This window comes from Xenopus laevis, chromosome 9_10S (assembly GCF_017654675.1).
Source record: "Xenopus laevis strain J_2021 chromosome 9_10S, Xenopus_laevis_v10.1, whole genome shotgun sequence".
Lineage (NCBI taxonomy): Eukaryota > Metazoa > Chordata > Amphibia > Anura > Pipidae > Xenopus > Xenopus laevis.
In genome coordinates, this window is record NC_054388.1 from 1,305,113 (window position 1) to 1,319,003 (window position 13,891).

The window sequence follows — 13,891 nt, forward strand, 5'->3', positions numbered from 1 at the left end:
ATGTCAGACATGGATGGTCCAGGAGTTGCTTTATAAGAAATTGCAGCACATTAATTTGGGATGGGTATAGAGTTGGAAGTGGTTAGGTTGGGGTCAGGGCAGACAAGATTGCATGTGTGTGTGTGCATTGCCTATCAATACACAATACACTCGCGTGGTCGGCAGGTTGGTGGTGAACCTCAGGTACTCGGTCCAACACTGATAATATCTGACCTTACAAAGTGATGTTTCTGGACTAGCTTGGTCTTTGCTCAAGCCTTAGTCAGACTATGTTGCCCAACTGCAAACAACTTTATACAGTTCAAACACAAACATGTCACCAATGAGTTACCGCCTACCAATTCAGGGCAAAAAAGACCAAGGGGAACCAAGTCAGCCAACGTTTTGAACAAACAGATCAATATATATATAACAAGGTGAAAATAAATTCAAATAAAGTCAAAGAATATACATGGTATATGATATATATATAATGGTAGGACATTAATTGTGGGACCTATATATTGTCTCTGTCCAGGGAACATTTACTGGCTATGTCTGCCCCTGACTCATATATTTATTGGTATTAAGCAAAAGGAAGCACTCGTTTATTTCTTTGCTTCAACTGAGTTTGAAGTAGCAGCTGCTCCAGCACAAAAATAGCAAGATTAATAGCAAATATTTTGCGGAAGCCTGAAACCTTTGCTGCACTAGCCCCTCTAACATTGGAGTGTGTTTATTTTAGGTGTGGTTTTCCTTTAATATTGTACCCCAGGAAACACCTGACGTAGAAAGGGACGTCCCAGAATGTGTCTATAATATATATCTGTCTGCCGATACAGAAATGAGTCTTTGACACTTCTTCCCGTTCACATGAGACAAAGCCTCCCCAACTACACACATCTCTCAGTAATCGGCACATAAGAACTGTGTCTCTGTTTCCTGTGTCAATGCCAATCAGCATGGCAGCTCACATTCAAGGTAAATTGTGGATTCTTTTTTTATTAGAGGTCAAGTGATGTGATATGTACACAAATTGTTCTTTTTTGGCGGGTGGATAATCCTTTAGCATATATACAGGAACTGCTATGCAACATGCTGTAGGGAGGATAGATGGGAGTATGGGAGGCTGGTTAGTAGCAGAATGCAATAGCAGGTTGCAGTAGCCTAAGTGGGATAAGATGAGGGCATGGGGCTTAGCTGTTGCTTGATGACTTTAATAGAAACAGTAAGAATTGTAAAGAAGGAGAAGGACCAGGTTTAGGTGGAAAGATGATCAGTTTGGTTTTTTTGTTAGGTTCTGATGGCACTGACTCATCCAAGTGAAGATATCTAGGCGGCAATTAGAGATCTGAGCCTCAGCAATGAATGAGGCAGATCTATGTTATCTGACTAGGGTTGTATCCTGTTCTCCACAACATTTTAGGGGGTTATTTACTTAAACTCGAAAGTTTCTCATTATTTTATTAAAACGAATTCCCATCCACAATTTCACCTTACTTATCAATAAAATTCAGTGCAGGAAAAAAATTTGACTCGTACAAATGTTTCCGATTTTTCGGATTATCGTCTGAAAACCACAAATTGTTTGGCTTATCGTACGAAACCCAGCGCAAATCATAATATCTTCCAATTGTAAAAAGGACATATTTCATTGACTTCTACATGACCTCGACAGGTTTGAGATGGAGTATTTTTCGGATTCTGACTTTTTTCAGCCTCGGGGTATAATAAATAAATTTGAGGTTTTTCTTCCTAATAAACATTTGTGTTTTCCCCTTTAAAACCTTTACCAGAAAGATTCAACTTTTAGCTAATAACCCCCTTTATGTTTGACCTGACAATCAATCACATTGATACCAGTATATATATATTATGATGAGCATCATTATAGTCCTCTGAACCCATCAATAGCCAGAAACATCAAGATAGATGACGTTCTGTAGAGGACAATAAGCTTAACATTTACATTAACTATAAGATATTAGAACTCTTGTGTCATCCCTTGCCTTCTTCTTTATGGTAAGAAATGGGACCACTTGTTGCATCATCAATCAGAATCCCAATACATGCCGTGATGTCCTTGGGGGGATTCTTGTAAAAGGAACCATAGCAATCGGAATTCCAGAAGGAATACATTGTTAATGGTTAGCTGCTCTGAGGTCTTTAGTTGTAACCAAGAGAAATGAGATAGTGTTAGCATGGATGTCAATTGCAACTTAGATTGCAAGCTCCACAGGTGAGGAGATATTGAGAGTGAATTTGTTGTGGAGCCAAATGAATGTAACTAGCTTGTTCTGATTTGGGAATTCATGATTTTGTGTGTAATAATTCAGAGATGTACTTGATGACTTTAATGGGGAAATTTGAGATTTTAGGGACTTTTTATTGTTGTGTTATCTTTATAAGGAAACATCTTAACGGTTTCCATTGGGCCAAGAAATAATTGGTGACCCCTCCCCCATGGTCAGAAAAAAAAGGTTAAAAGTCGGATGAAATGCAAAGTATTCAATGCCACTCATATAAGCTCTTTGTGAAATTACTACAAGGGGATTTCTAAAACAAATGTTTTTCTCGAGAAGCAGATAAAAACGTCTTTTTTTCTCCTTTTCATGTTTTTTCATAGCTTTTTCTTTTAAACGTTACAGTTCGGTTATTTAAATGGAAAAAAAGTGATACACTCACCGAAACAGAAAGTTGTCAGGGGTTAAAGAGAAAACAGCGTGAGCGATGAAAATCTGTGTGTGGGTAATGGAAAGGGAAGCGTGCAGATTTTTCTCCTTCTCTCTTATATTATCAAGAATACGAGCAACGCCGGGCAATGTACTGTATGATGACATTCAACAGAGTTTAGCATTCATTATATACATAACCTAGCAGGTTATTATAATCTACAATTAATACTGGTTTGAGATTTAACAATGTGTCTTCCATCAATGTCAGCCCATCATGATAACAGGAAAACTCCCAGTGGGCTCAGGTGTCAGTGGAACCTCTTGCTTCTAACCATTTGGCCTATTTCATGGTGATTCCCTGTTTCTTTATGGGGATAAAATGTTTAATAATGGAAGAATATAGTAAGATATAAAAGACTAGGAGAATAAAGAGGAGGAATAATAGTTTGGAAAGTGGGCCCACAGTCTAAGGCAGGGATCCCAAACCTTTTGAACTCATGAGCAACATTCAGAAGTAAAAGGAGTTGGGGAGCAACACATGCATGAAAAAATGTTCTTGGGGTGCCAAATAAGGGCTGTGATTGGCCATTTGGTAGCCCCTATGTAGATTGTCAACCAACACCGAGGCTCTGTTTGGCAGTGCATCTGATTTTTATACAACCAAAACTTGCCTCCAAGGCTGGAATTCAAAAATAAGCTCCTGCTTTGAGACCACTGGGAGCAACATCCAAGGGGTTGGAGAGCAACATGTTACTCACGAGCTACTGGTTGGGGATCACTGGTCTAAGGTTTAGTGGTGGGCCCCTGGCATCACATTCCAACACTGTCTTCCATTGTAGAAAACATTGCCATTGGCAAAGGGTGGACTTATGGGGTTTCTGGTAAATGAATGAAGCAAAATGGTACAACAGCAAAGAACTCAACAGTAACTCAGCAGTAAGTGCAGTTTCATGTGTCACAATGTAGCTGCTGCTGGGTGAAAAGAAGAAATGGAAAAATTCCGTTAAACTGAAAAACTGTCAAATATAAGGCAAAGCCACTGAAAGTACATTCTGACTGGGTCAGAGGTCTGTAACGTTTTAGGAATGGCTGGTTTCTTTAACAACAAAAGTTCAATGGATTTCTTCTTTTGCTTTTTGTAGGCCTTCAAAAGATCTCCTACATTGTCCCCATCGTCATGGCTACATTTCAGGTAAATAAAAACAGTAGATGATTATTAAGTATCGGTGCAACAAAATGACTTAGGGGAAGGTTTAATATCGCCCAAACTAGGGGCAGACAGTAGACGAGTCTGCAAAGGGCAGAACAATTTTGGGAAAGGAAGGGGAGCAACAGAGAAGCACACTATTGGAGAGACTCATCATTAGACCAGTTCCTTGTTTCTCCTCACCCCTTCAGTGTTAGCTAAAAACTGGCCTATACTATCTGCCTCTAACACTTCCTAAAAGGGTGTGGTGGGAACATTGGGGGGCCACACTTGCCTTGACTGATAAATTCCCTTGGCCCAACTCTCCGCTTACCCTCCTCTTCTGAAAAGGCAACATGGCCACTATCCATCTGGCGGTGCTCAATTTCTCCTCCCTGCCTTCTATAGGAGATAGCCAGGGAGGAGAATTCGAGCGCCGCCAGATGGATCGTCGCCTTTTCAGAAGAGCAAGCGGAATATCTGTAAGATATTTCTTAATAAAGTCTTTGTGAATGTAAAGTTAAATGTATGCTGGTGTTTTTTTTTTTTTGTTAAGTGCTAACTAATTTCTAATAAGAAAAAATCCATGTTACTGTTCATTTAAGTTGAAAGGAGAGTTTCCAAAAGATAGTGTGTCACATTCTACTTGGGGCTGGAGAAACCATTTGCATAGGAAATTTCTTTTGAGTTCTGGTTCTGCTTAAAAATAACCTTTTTTTTATTTGTAAACAATGTTATCTAAGTCAATAAGATGCTATCATCACGTATTGGAATTTCAGTAATATTTTACTATTTTGATCAAAATTATTTATCCCATATTTATGCTTTGAGCTTAGAAATTGGGCACGTAGTCTTCAGAATGTGTCTCAAGGCGCATGTCAACTAGTCATTCATAGTGCTGAACTGCGACTCCTGGGTTCCACCAGAGAACCTACAATCCAGGACCTTCTGTCATAGCAATAAGCAGAAGTCATATATATTAAAGGGCTTTAATACGATATGGGCAGAAAAAGAAAGGTCTGATGGGACAATGTTTTGGCTGGGGCTAACTAGAGCCTGGGCCACCCTAGGCAAGTCCACACCGTGGTCTTTAATGAGTGGGGAGTGTGAGTTGCCAGTTTAAAATATCAAATACCTATGTCTTTTCTACAACTGTCCAACTCGACCTTCCTTTAACACCTTACATCTACAACAGAAAATCCTTTTCCTTTGAAACCATAGCTTTTTTTTTGGTTATGAGGGCATAATAATTCAGTACACCACTTCCTTCCCCCCACCTTCTATGTCTACTTCATTCTGTGGTGTTCTGGCACTTACTTCAAAACCTATGTTGGGTGAAAGAAACACTCCACCCAGATAGAAGGATATAAAACCACACATCCTTTGTTAAATTACAATTATTTAAAGTTACAATACATAGAAGTATGATTGTCCTTAGAAAACATTTTCAGCATTCAAAACTTGGGCTCAGGATTTATTCATTCTGTATATGAGCTAAAATTATGTTTGAGATATCCTATGAGGGTTAGCTGGAATACTTGTTAGTGTGTAATGCAAGTAATATTTCCCTTGTGGCATCTACTAGGAAAATACTATTTTTTCTGCATTATTCCCCATAGGACAGATGTCCATACTGGCCACATGAACCGTACAATCTCAATAACAGTTGGGGCTTTGGTACTGGCCTTGCCCACCTGTCTGGGCCTAGTAAGCAGACAACCATGCCCCAAGTACTATTTACAAATGGCCAATAAGATCCATCTCACTTCATTATTTAATAGTCAGTGCAGTCTCCACCTAAATTGAATCACCTGGCACAATGAAGAAATAAAATTCCAAGCAGCATGAATAGTGACTTACAGTCTTCTCATGTTCATGTCACTCTAGATCCCCCATTTAGCAAGTTGCAAGACACCCATCTTCTTAATTCACAATTGAGCCAAGTCAACAGCTTGAGCCCAGAACATGGTAACATGGTCATCCACCATGTGGCATAATGGAGATTAATTAAGTAGACTTGGGTCATTCCATGGCATATATAAACACACATTAGGGTATACTTAGGGGTTTTCATTAAAACCAAGGGAAGCAAACAGAAGGTTCACCCAATATAAATGTAAAGGCTACAAATTATTGTCCTGACCTTGTTGGTCTCTTAGGTTTTAAGGTTTATTTCCTTCATTGAAATGGAAATCATGTTCATTGTGTTCTCCTGAGTCAATGGATGGGGACCCAAATCATAAATATTGGGGCCCCCCATACCCGTATATGTTTAAACACAAACGTATTGAAATTTCCAAGCTGGTCCATTCCCAGGTGACTTCTCTATATATTCATAGCCCCCCAGCAGCTGCTGATCCTGCTTTCCCTATTGGGGTTCCCCCTGCTGAAGTGATGCTATTCTGTAGTGTCCAAGACTCAATAAACATTTTACTGTACAATAGTAGGTGCTTCAGGCAAATACGTATGCAATCTGTTAGTGGCTTCCATCCCTTTCACTTCAGGAACAGGTTCCAGGTGAGACAGGATGTGGTTTGGGGTTGAGTGAAGCTTTGCCACTGCAAGATAATACAGAGGGCAGATCTTGAGCAGGGCCAACTTTGTTTTGCAGATAAAATACACAAAGACACAGAGTTCTGTTCTTCACACATACAGTAAAGATGGAAAACAAAACAAGAGAAAATGTTCCATGAGCATCTCAAATGACTTTAACCTCAGAATCAGTGTCTTGTTTTAACTGCAATCAGAGATTGTGGCAGAGACATGCAAATAAGGGCTCTCGTGCATATACTGTATGCTCAGTGTTCCAGGCTGGTTATACAGAAAACTGTTTTATTCATTGCTGCCACCTCAACAACTAAGCATGCTAGGGATCTAATTGGCGGTACTTGGTTTGCACATATGGGTCCACAAGCAATTAAAAAAGACACTGTACTTTAGGAATTGCCACAGGTCACTGTGTTCCATTTTGCAGAGCAGAGACCACATTAGTCAAAGTTGTACTGGTGAGGGGTGTTGGGGTAAAGTCAAGTAGGCCCCTTGGTGTCCTAATCCAACCTAGCAAACACAATGAATGAGGTATGTTTACATCTTGTTAAACTTTAAGGACAGCTACAAACATACTCTATGTACAATATACTAATAGCTGACTATGGCTCCTGTTCATGTGCAGTATGGAGGTATTTAAAGCCAACAATGCAACGCCTCCTTTTTTAATATCAGCCGAGCAGATGTCTCCAGGTGAGGCAGGATGTGGTCTATGGGTGAAGTTCTCTAAGCGATACAGTACAATGAGTATATTAAATATTGCAAGGTTTCCTCCACTTACCACACACACACACACATCACCCAACCCTACTTGTCTTTTTTTCGCTAGATATTTAATGCCTTTGTTGCCCCTGAAGAGCATTTGTATGAAAAATTGCACACTAAGCTTGGCCAGAATATACACTGACAACATTTTGGTGTTGGCCATGCGTTCATCTGGACATACAGTATGCATGGGTTTCTATGTGCATTGCTAGTAGTCCCATTTTCACATTGAACGGAAAGTTGTAGCATTATTTACTGGGGAGGCAGCAGATAAACATCCCACAGGCCATTTTCATCCAACATTTTGTTATGGTAATTCGCCTTACTGATTTGCACCATATTTATATCTAGCTTTTCTCTTGTCGTTGATCAGCTCGCTGTAGGGGAAGACAACGTCAGCACTGATGAGAATGTGCCATATTCTACCATGGATTATAGTGACTTGCAGACAGTCTGTCAAAAGGGTGATGTCCGAACCTTTCGCTCTTCCTTCTTGCCTGCAATGTACACAATCATCTGCCTGGTGGGACTTGCAGGAAACGGACTGGTGATGATCAGGTACTTGTACTTTAACAGGCTGAAAAATGGCACAGACTACTATATGCTCAATCTGGCCATAGCAGACATTGTGTTTCTGCTGACCCTGCCTTTCTGGGCAGTAAGTGTGGCAAAGAACTGGGTTTTTGGCAGTGAAATGTGCAAGATAATTTACTGCCTCTACAAAATGAGCTTCTTCAGTGGGATGTTCTTGCTCATGTGTGTCAGCATGGAGAGGTACTTTGCCATTGTCCAAGCTCCATCAGCTCATCGTCACAGATCCAAGACAGTGTTGATCAGCAAGCTGTCCAGCCTTGGCATTTGGGTCTTTGCCTTTCTGCTTTCCATTCCCGAGCTCCTTTACAGTGGCGTGAACAACAACGGTGGGGTGAACATGTGCATTATATTTTCCAACAGCATTCAGAGCCTAAGTGCCAAGTTGAAGATCTCCCAGATGTTCTTTGGCTTTTTCCTGCCTTTGATCATAATGGCTTTGTGTTACTGCATGATCATCAGGAAGCTCCTTCAAGCACGCAATTTTGAAAAGTACAAAGCCATTAAAGTTATCATTGCTATCGTCATCGTCTTTGTGGCTTTCCAACTTCCATACAACAGCGTCATGTTGATAAAGACCTTCGATAATGGCACTGACTGTGAGGCCAGCAAGAAGTTGGACATTGCCGACGACGTGACGTATAGCCTTGCCTGCTTCCGTTGCTGCCTCAACCCTTTCCTTTATGCCATTATTGGAATTAAGTTCAGGAATGACCTGTGCAAGCTCTTTAAGGATATTGGTTGCCTGAGTCAGGAAAAAATTACAGAATGGTCATCAGCCAAGCCAAGCAGGAGGACTTCTTTTGCCATGGACACAGAGACAACCACCACCTTTTCTCCATGAAACTTTCTGCCAAGTCCTTCTGTATGGGAATCTTCAGAGCAGAACAATATTATTTTCTATCTGGGCTTTACTGCCTAACAAACTGTCTGTATTAGCTCTTGAGTTTTTGACGGCAGAGGGAAAAAATATAAAAAAAAGTCGAGCAGGTCTACCATATAGGGCAGCCATATTTTTACCTAGCTCCTGAGATGAGCCAATGAAGTTAGAGGTCCATCTAACAATCTACATGTTAAATAGTTTTTGGTGATATATTTTACATCTACTTTGACTGAACATTCAAATATCTACAGATTCTGCAGATTATTTTGTGAAATCCCTCTTCATATAGCTTTGTGTGGCAAGGTCTAATGGGAAAGAAGATTGTGAAGGCTGTTTCTTTAGAGGAACCTGTAATGAAAAGAAGAATGTTGTTAAGTAAAAATAGTGAGCAAGCTCCCCCAAAATGATCATAGCAGGAGTTTTTCAATACGTGCAGAGGTTCTGTGTGGTTATGCACTGGTACAATGGAAAGGGTCTCTGCAGTGCACATTGTCTTTACGTGCCCATGATCAGCAGAGATAAATTCAGGATCTCCATAGGGGGTATTGGGCCACCCTTTACTCTTGGTTGTCCAGTACCTGGCTGCCCCCCCTCCCAGATGAGACAATAGGGATTAGCCAGAGGCTGGAAAAAGTGGGGTGGGTTTAGGGACTGAACAAAGGGGGGTGATTTGGCTGCACAGGGTTGATAAGGTGGGGAAAGTTGACAGACTTACTTGGGGGGTAGGGAGGTCCTTTGCCTATAGCTTGTATAACTCATAGCTTTTATTACAAGTGTTGCTGACACATAACAGCTCCCAAAGTTAATTTATAATAAACATGATATTGTGACAACCAATGCAATTCGTTTTTCTGCTGCTTTACAATGGCAGTGCGTGCATACCTGTAAATGAGCATATTGGCGCTTTTCTCCTTTCTCTCTCTGTTGCTAACCTAAGGTGCCCTTTTAAATAGACTTCTTAATGTAAATGTCTAAATATATTAAAGGATGAATGTAAAGGTATTTTCCTGTTTACTCGTTTCTGTGATAAAGCTACTTGCTCAGATGCAGTTTCAGTCTTGCAAAAAAAAAAACTCCCTTTTTCTCAAGGTTTTGGGGGGGGGGAGGGTAGAATTGTATTGCCTTATGCCCAAGTCGCTCCTAACTATTCCACTGGTGTTACTCTTTACATGCTGTAAAATACCAATTGCTAGAATTCCTGGAGCTGTAGTTCCAGGATGAATATAGGCCAAACGTTCGATAAAATGGGCACAGATGAAGGAATGGGAAACAGATAAAAGCAGTGGGCACTAAAGACCCACGTCCCACCTACAGATGCAGCCACTTTGGTTTGTCTGTTTGACACAGAATAACTAAACACAGATATCCCATTTATCTCATTTAACACAGAAAACTGTGACACAACATCCCATCTAATTAAAGCATTCACCATTGTGAACAATGGTGCTTTGGTATGCTAATGAAAAGGTTAAATGCATTAAATGAGTTAAGATAACTTTAGATAACACAGTTTCTTCAATTAACTCTGAGTCATGACGCATTTAACTCACAAATCCAAGTGGCTTCATCTGTATGAATACACGGCCCAAACGGGTCAAATTCGATGTTTTCTAACAAACTGTCAAAAGATGGCGCTGTCTTACATGAAAAGAATTCGGTATATCTTCAGTATTATTGTAATGGTTTTGTGCAATATTAACTCTTCTTCGGTGATATGGGATCTGTTATCTGCAATTCCTGGGGTTTTTTGGATACAGGTATTTTCCATAATTGGATCACCTTACATTAAGTCTAAAAACTATTAGCCTGCCCTGCCCCCACTGCCTATAGCTTGTACCAAGCAGCCGCAATGCTGCCCTTTAGGGTAATGGGGTCGGGGGTATTTGTCAATGAACCTTTGGGGTGTTGCCAGGGACGTAACTACAGAGAAAGCAGACCCTGCAGCTGCAGGAGGGCCTAGTAGGAATAGGGGCCCTATGAGGCCCTAATTCATATACAATTCCGATAAATATGAATAAAACTGCTCAACCTTTAGACATATTGGGGGCCTGAAAAAGAATTAGCTGTGGGCCCATGAATATCTAGTTACGCCACTGGTTGTTGCCTTCCCATTTCAGAAAGAAACTTTAGTACAATTGCCATTTTGGACATTCAGACAAAAGTGTAAGGTGCAGGCGCAGCCCCAGGGTAATTGTGTGAGTTGCTTCACAATGAAAGCTTCTTACTCGCCGTACAAAGAAGGGTCCAGTTAATGGACAGCGATGTGTTAACACAAAGCTCACAGGCCCACAAAACTCAGATCCACCTCATAGAACTGCAGCACAGACACATGTTCTCTATTTCCCCCCAAATACACCTGAATGGGTCACATTTACTCATTAGGCACAATGCAAGGGGCCATCCCACCTGTCACTATAAACATATACAGTATATATATATATATATATCTATACACGGGAGCTGTGTGTGTCCTTGTCAGGGGAGGAGTCCTATACCCTGTAAACTGACAGGAAGTGCTGCACAGGAAGTTCTGTGAGAGAGAAGGAGGGAAAGTGACAGGAAGTGCTGCACAGGAAGTTCTGGGAGAGTGAGAGAAAGGAGCTGTATAAGTCACTGTGTGGAGAAAGTCAGTGGGAACCCCAGTGGCAGAAAAGCGCACTCTGTTTAGGGTGCGGAAGGAAAGGGGGTCCTTGTCAGGGCTCTGAAGAAAAAAGCGTGCTCTTCTCAGGGCACGGAAAGCCAAAAGGAGTCCTTGTCAGGGCTCTGAACAAACTGCCACATAAGTGGGGTCCCCCAGCTTCTCAGTGACCAAACTCTATATAATATTATGTGACGTTGCTCCTGGCTGCTCCAGTCAAGTCTGGAATGGGAGTCAAAATAGGCCCTGGCTTTCCAAGTACACAGAGGCCCCACCAGCCCACTAAATAGTGATTGTCTGTGACATCTTACAGCAGCCCCTCTGCCATTTGCCTGAACCCACTCACTGCCAGTCAGGGCCTGAAGAGAAAGTGAGGTGCTGCAAGCTCCCCCATATTACTGTGTGTGTGGAAAGGAACCCCAGTGGCAGAAAAGCGCACTCTGTTTAGGGTGCGGAAGGAAAGGGGGTCCTTGTCAGGGCTCTGAAGAACAAAGCGTGCTCTTCTCAGGGCACGGAAAGCCAAAGGGAGTCCTTGTCAGGGCTCTGAAAAAACTGCCACATAAGTTGGGGACCCCCAGCAGCTCAGACACCAAACTCTATATAATATTATGTGAAGTTGCTCCTATCAAAGTTATTTAAAGGTGCAGTGTTCTGCAAATCAACTTTTCTTCTGTGTGTGATTGTGGATCAGAGAAGGGAGGGGTATCACAGCCCAGTCTGTCCTGAGCCTGAGTGGAGACACATCTCTTTATAGTATACGTGCTCTGTAGCACCGAAAGAAAGAAATCAGTGCAGGATTTCCTGCAGTAGCAAAATAGGGCTATATATATATATATATATATATATATCTTCACAAGGGCAGCACCCTGCTGATGTTGTGTTCCCGGGTGCATGGTAAAAGGTTCAAATACTTCAAAAAAGACCAGCAACATTGGGATATTTGTGAATCAAATCAAAAGTGTATTCATTTTGTGCATGAATAGCTGACGTGACGTTTCGGTCCACGCAGGGACATGGGGCCATGAGGAAGGTCCCTGCGTGGACCGAAACGTCACGTCGGCTATTCATGCACAAAATGAATACACTTTTGATTTGATACACAAATATCCCAATGTTGCTGGTCTTTTTTGAAGTGTATATATATATATATATATATATATATATATATATATATATATATATATATATATATATATATATATATATATATACTGTATATATATATATATATATATATATATATATATATATATATATATATATATATACACATACTCTCATAAAATAGGCCGTAGCATTTCAGGTACACAGAGGCCCATTCAGCCCACACAGAGGCCGAAAACAGCCCCCTCACCAGCCCACTAAATACTGACTTTCTATGGCACCTTATAGCAGCCCCTCTGGCATTTGCCACAACCCACAGATTGCCAGTCTGAGCCTGTACATACTATATGACTTGGTGCCAAATTGAGGATTAATGCCTGATTTATTGGTAAGATCCTGAAAGTGCTCTAAATTCTCTAAATCTATAGTATTTTTGGTTCTTGATTTTGGTGCCTGTTCATGACCATCCATGTTGCTGCCTGCCCTGATCTTGCCTAAATATTGACCAAGAGCCAAATGAAGCTATTGGACACCTCACTATTATACTTTCACCTCAGTGTCAAATTTCCAGGTCTGAAATTCTGCACAGCCCTCACAACTAGAGAGCCACACAACCAAAAGTGAAATAATTAGAAAGAAACATCAATTATTTTTTTTTTTTTTTAAAAAAGTAAATTTTAAGTTGAACTGCCCCTTTTTATGTATTCAGCATCTCCTGCACAAGGCACTCGTCATGAGTATACCCAGCAAAGGAATGTAAGAAGGTATTCGCTGTGACCCATGCTGCCAACAGCTCTGACACAACAAGTAAATATGTTTCCTAAATGAGATTTACTCCTGTCAAGGCTTCAGTGACCAAATACCCAGGAATGACAAGGAACAGCTCTACTGCTAAGGTGCCCCCCCAGGCCATTCCCATAAACCTGCCACAGACAGGAGAAGAGGAGGAGGAGGAGGAGGAGTGTTTCCTAGAGGAAATGCTATTGTGTGTAATCTGCACATAGACCCAAGCTCATTCCACTTTCAATTCCATGATTCATCACTTTACACATCGAACAGGAAATGGGGGAAACGTAATTGAAAAAGTAAACAGGAAAAGAAATGCATAAATACAAATAATAATTCACTTGCTGCTTTATTAGACACTTATTACATTGCACATTTTAATAGAACATAGCACGTGTTTTCTGAATCATTTTTCTACTGGCGGATGGACTCAATAATTTCATATCACTTGGGACAAACGACTCTCATTGTACCTACAAACGACTTTTATTACACTCTTCTTCTAATTGACTTTGTTTTCATCGTTTCTTATCTTCTAATGTTGGAGAACTAACTAGTTTATCTACTGTAGTTTCCCAGGCTATATCATCCAAGTGAATTCCCTGGATTTGTGTCTCATTTACAGCCAATACCATAAATTGCCTAAAAACTGGTAATCTTGTCCTTTTTATTTATAAAGGATATCATTTGAGTAACTAATGGTTTTCTGGTAAGTCTATAGGGAAGAACTTTTGATA

The 13,891-nt window shown here is 40.8% G+C and overlaps 1 protein-coding gene across 1 annotated transcript; it reads left to right on the forward strand.

Moving 5' to 3' along the window:
* Positions 1 to 852: 852 nt before the first annotated feature.
* ccr7.S (C-C motif chemokine receptor 7 S homeolog) lies at positions 853 to 9,628 on the forward strand. The gene is given in 3 exon segments (NM_001092273.1): positions 853 to 960; positions 3,797 to 3,846; positions 7,526 to 9,628. Coding segments are annotated over 3 exon segments (1,143 nt in total). The 5' UTR covers positions 853 to 929; the 3' UTR covers positions 8,588 to 9,628.
* The last annotated feature ends 4,263 nt before the right edge of the window (positions 9,629 to 13,891 follow it).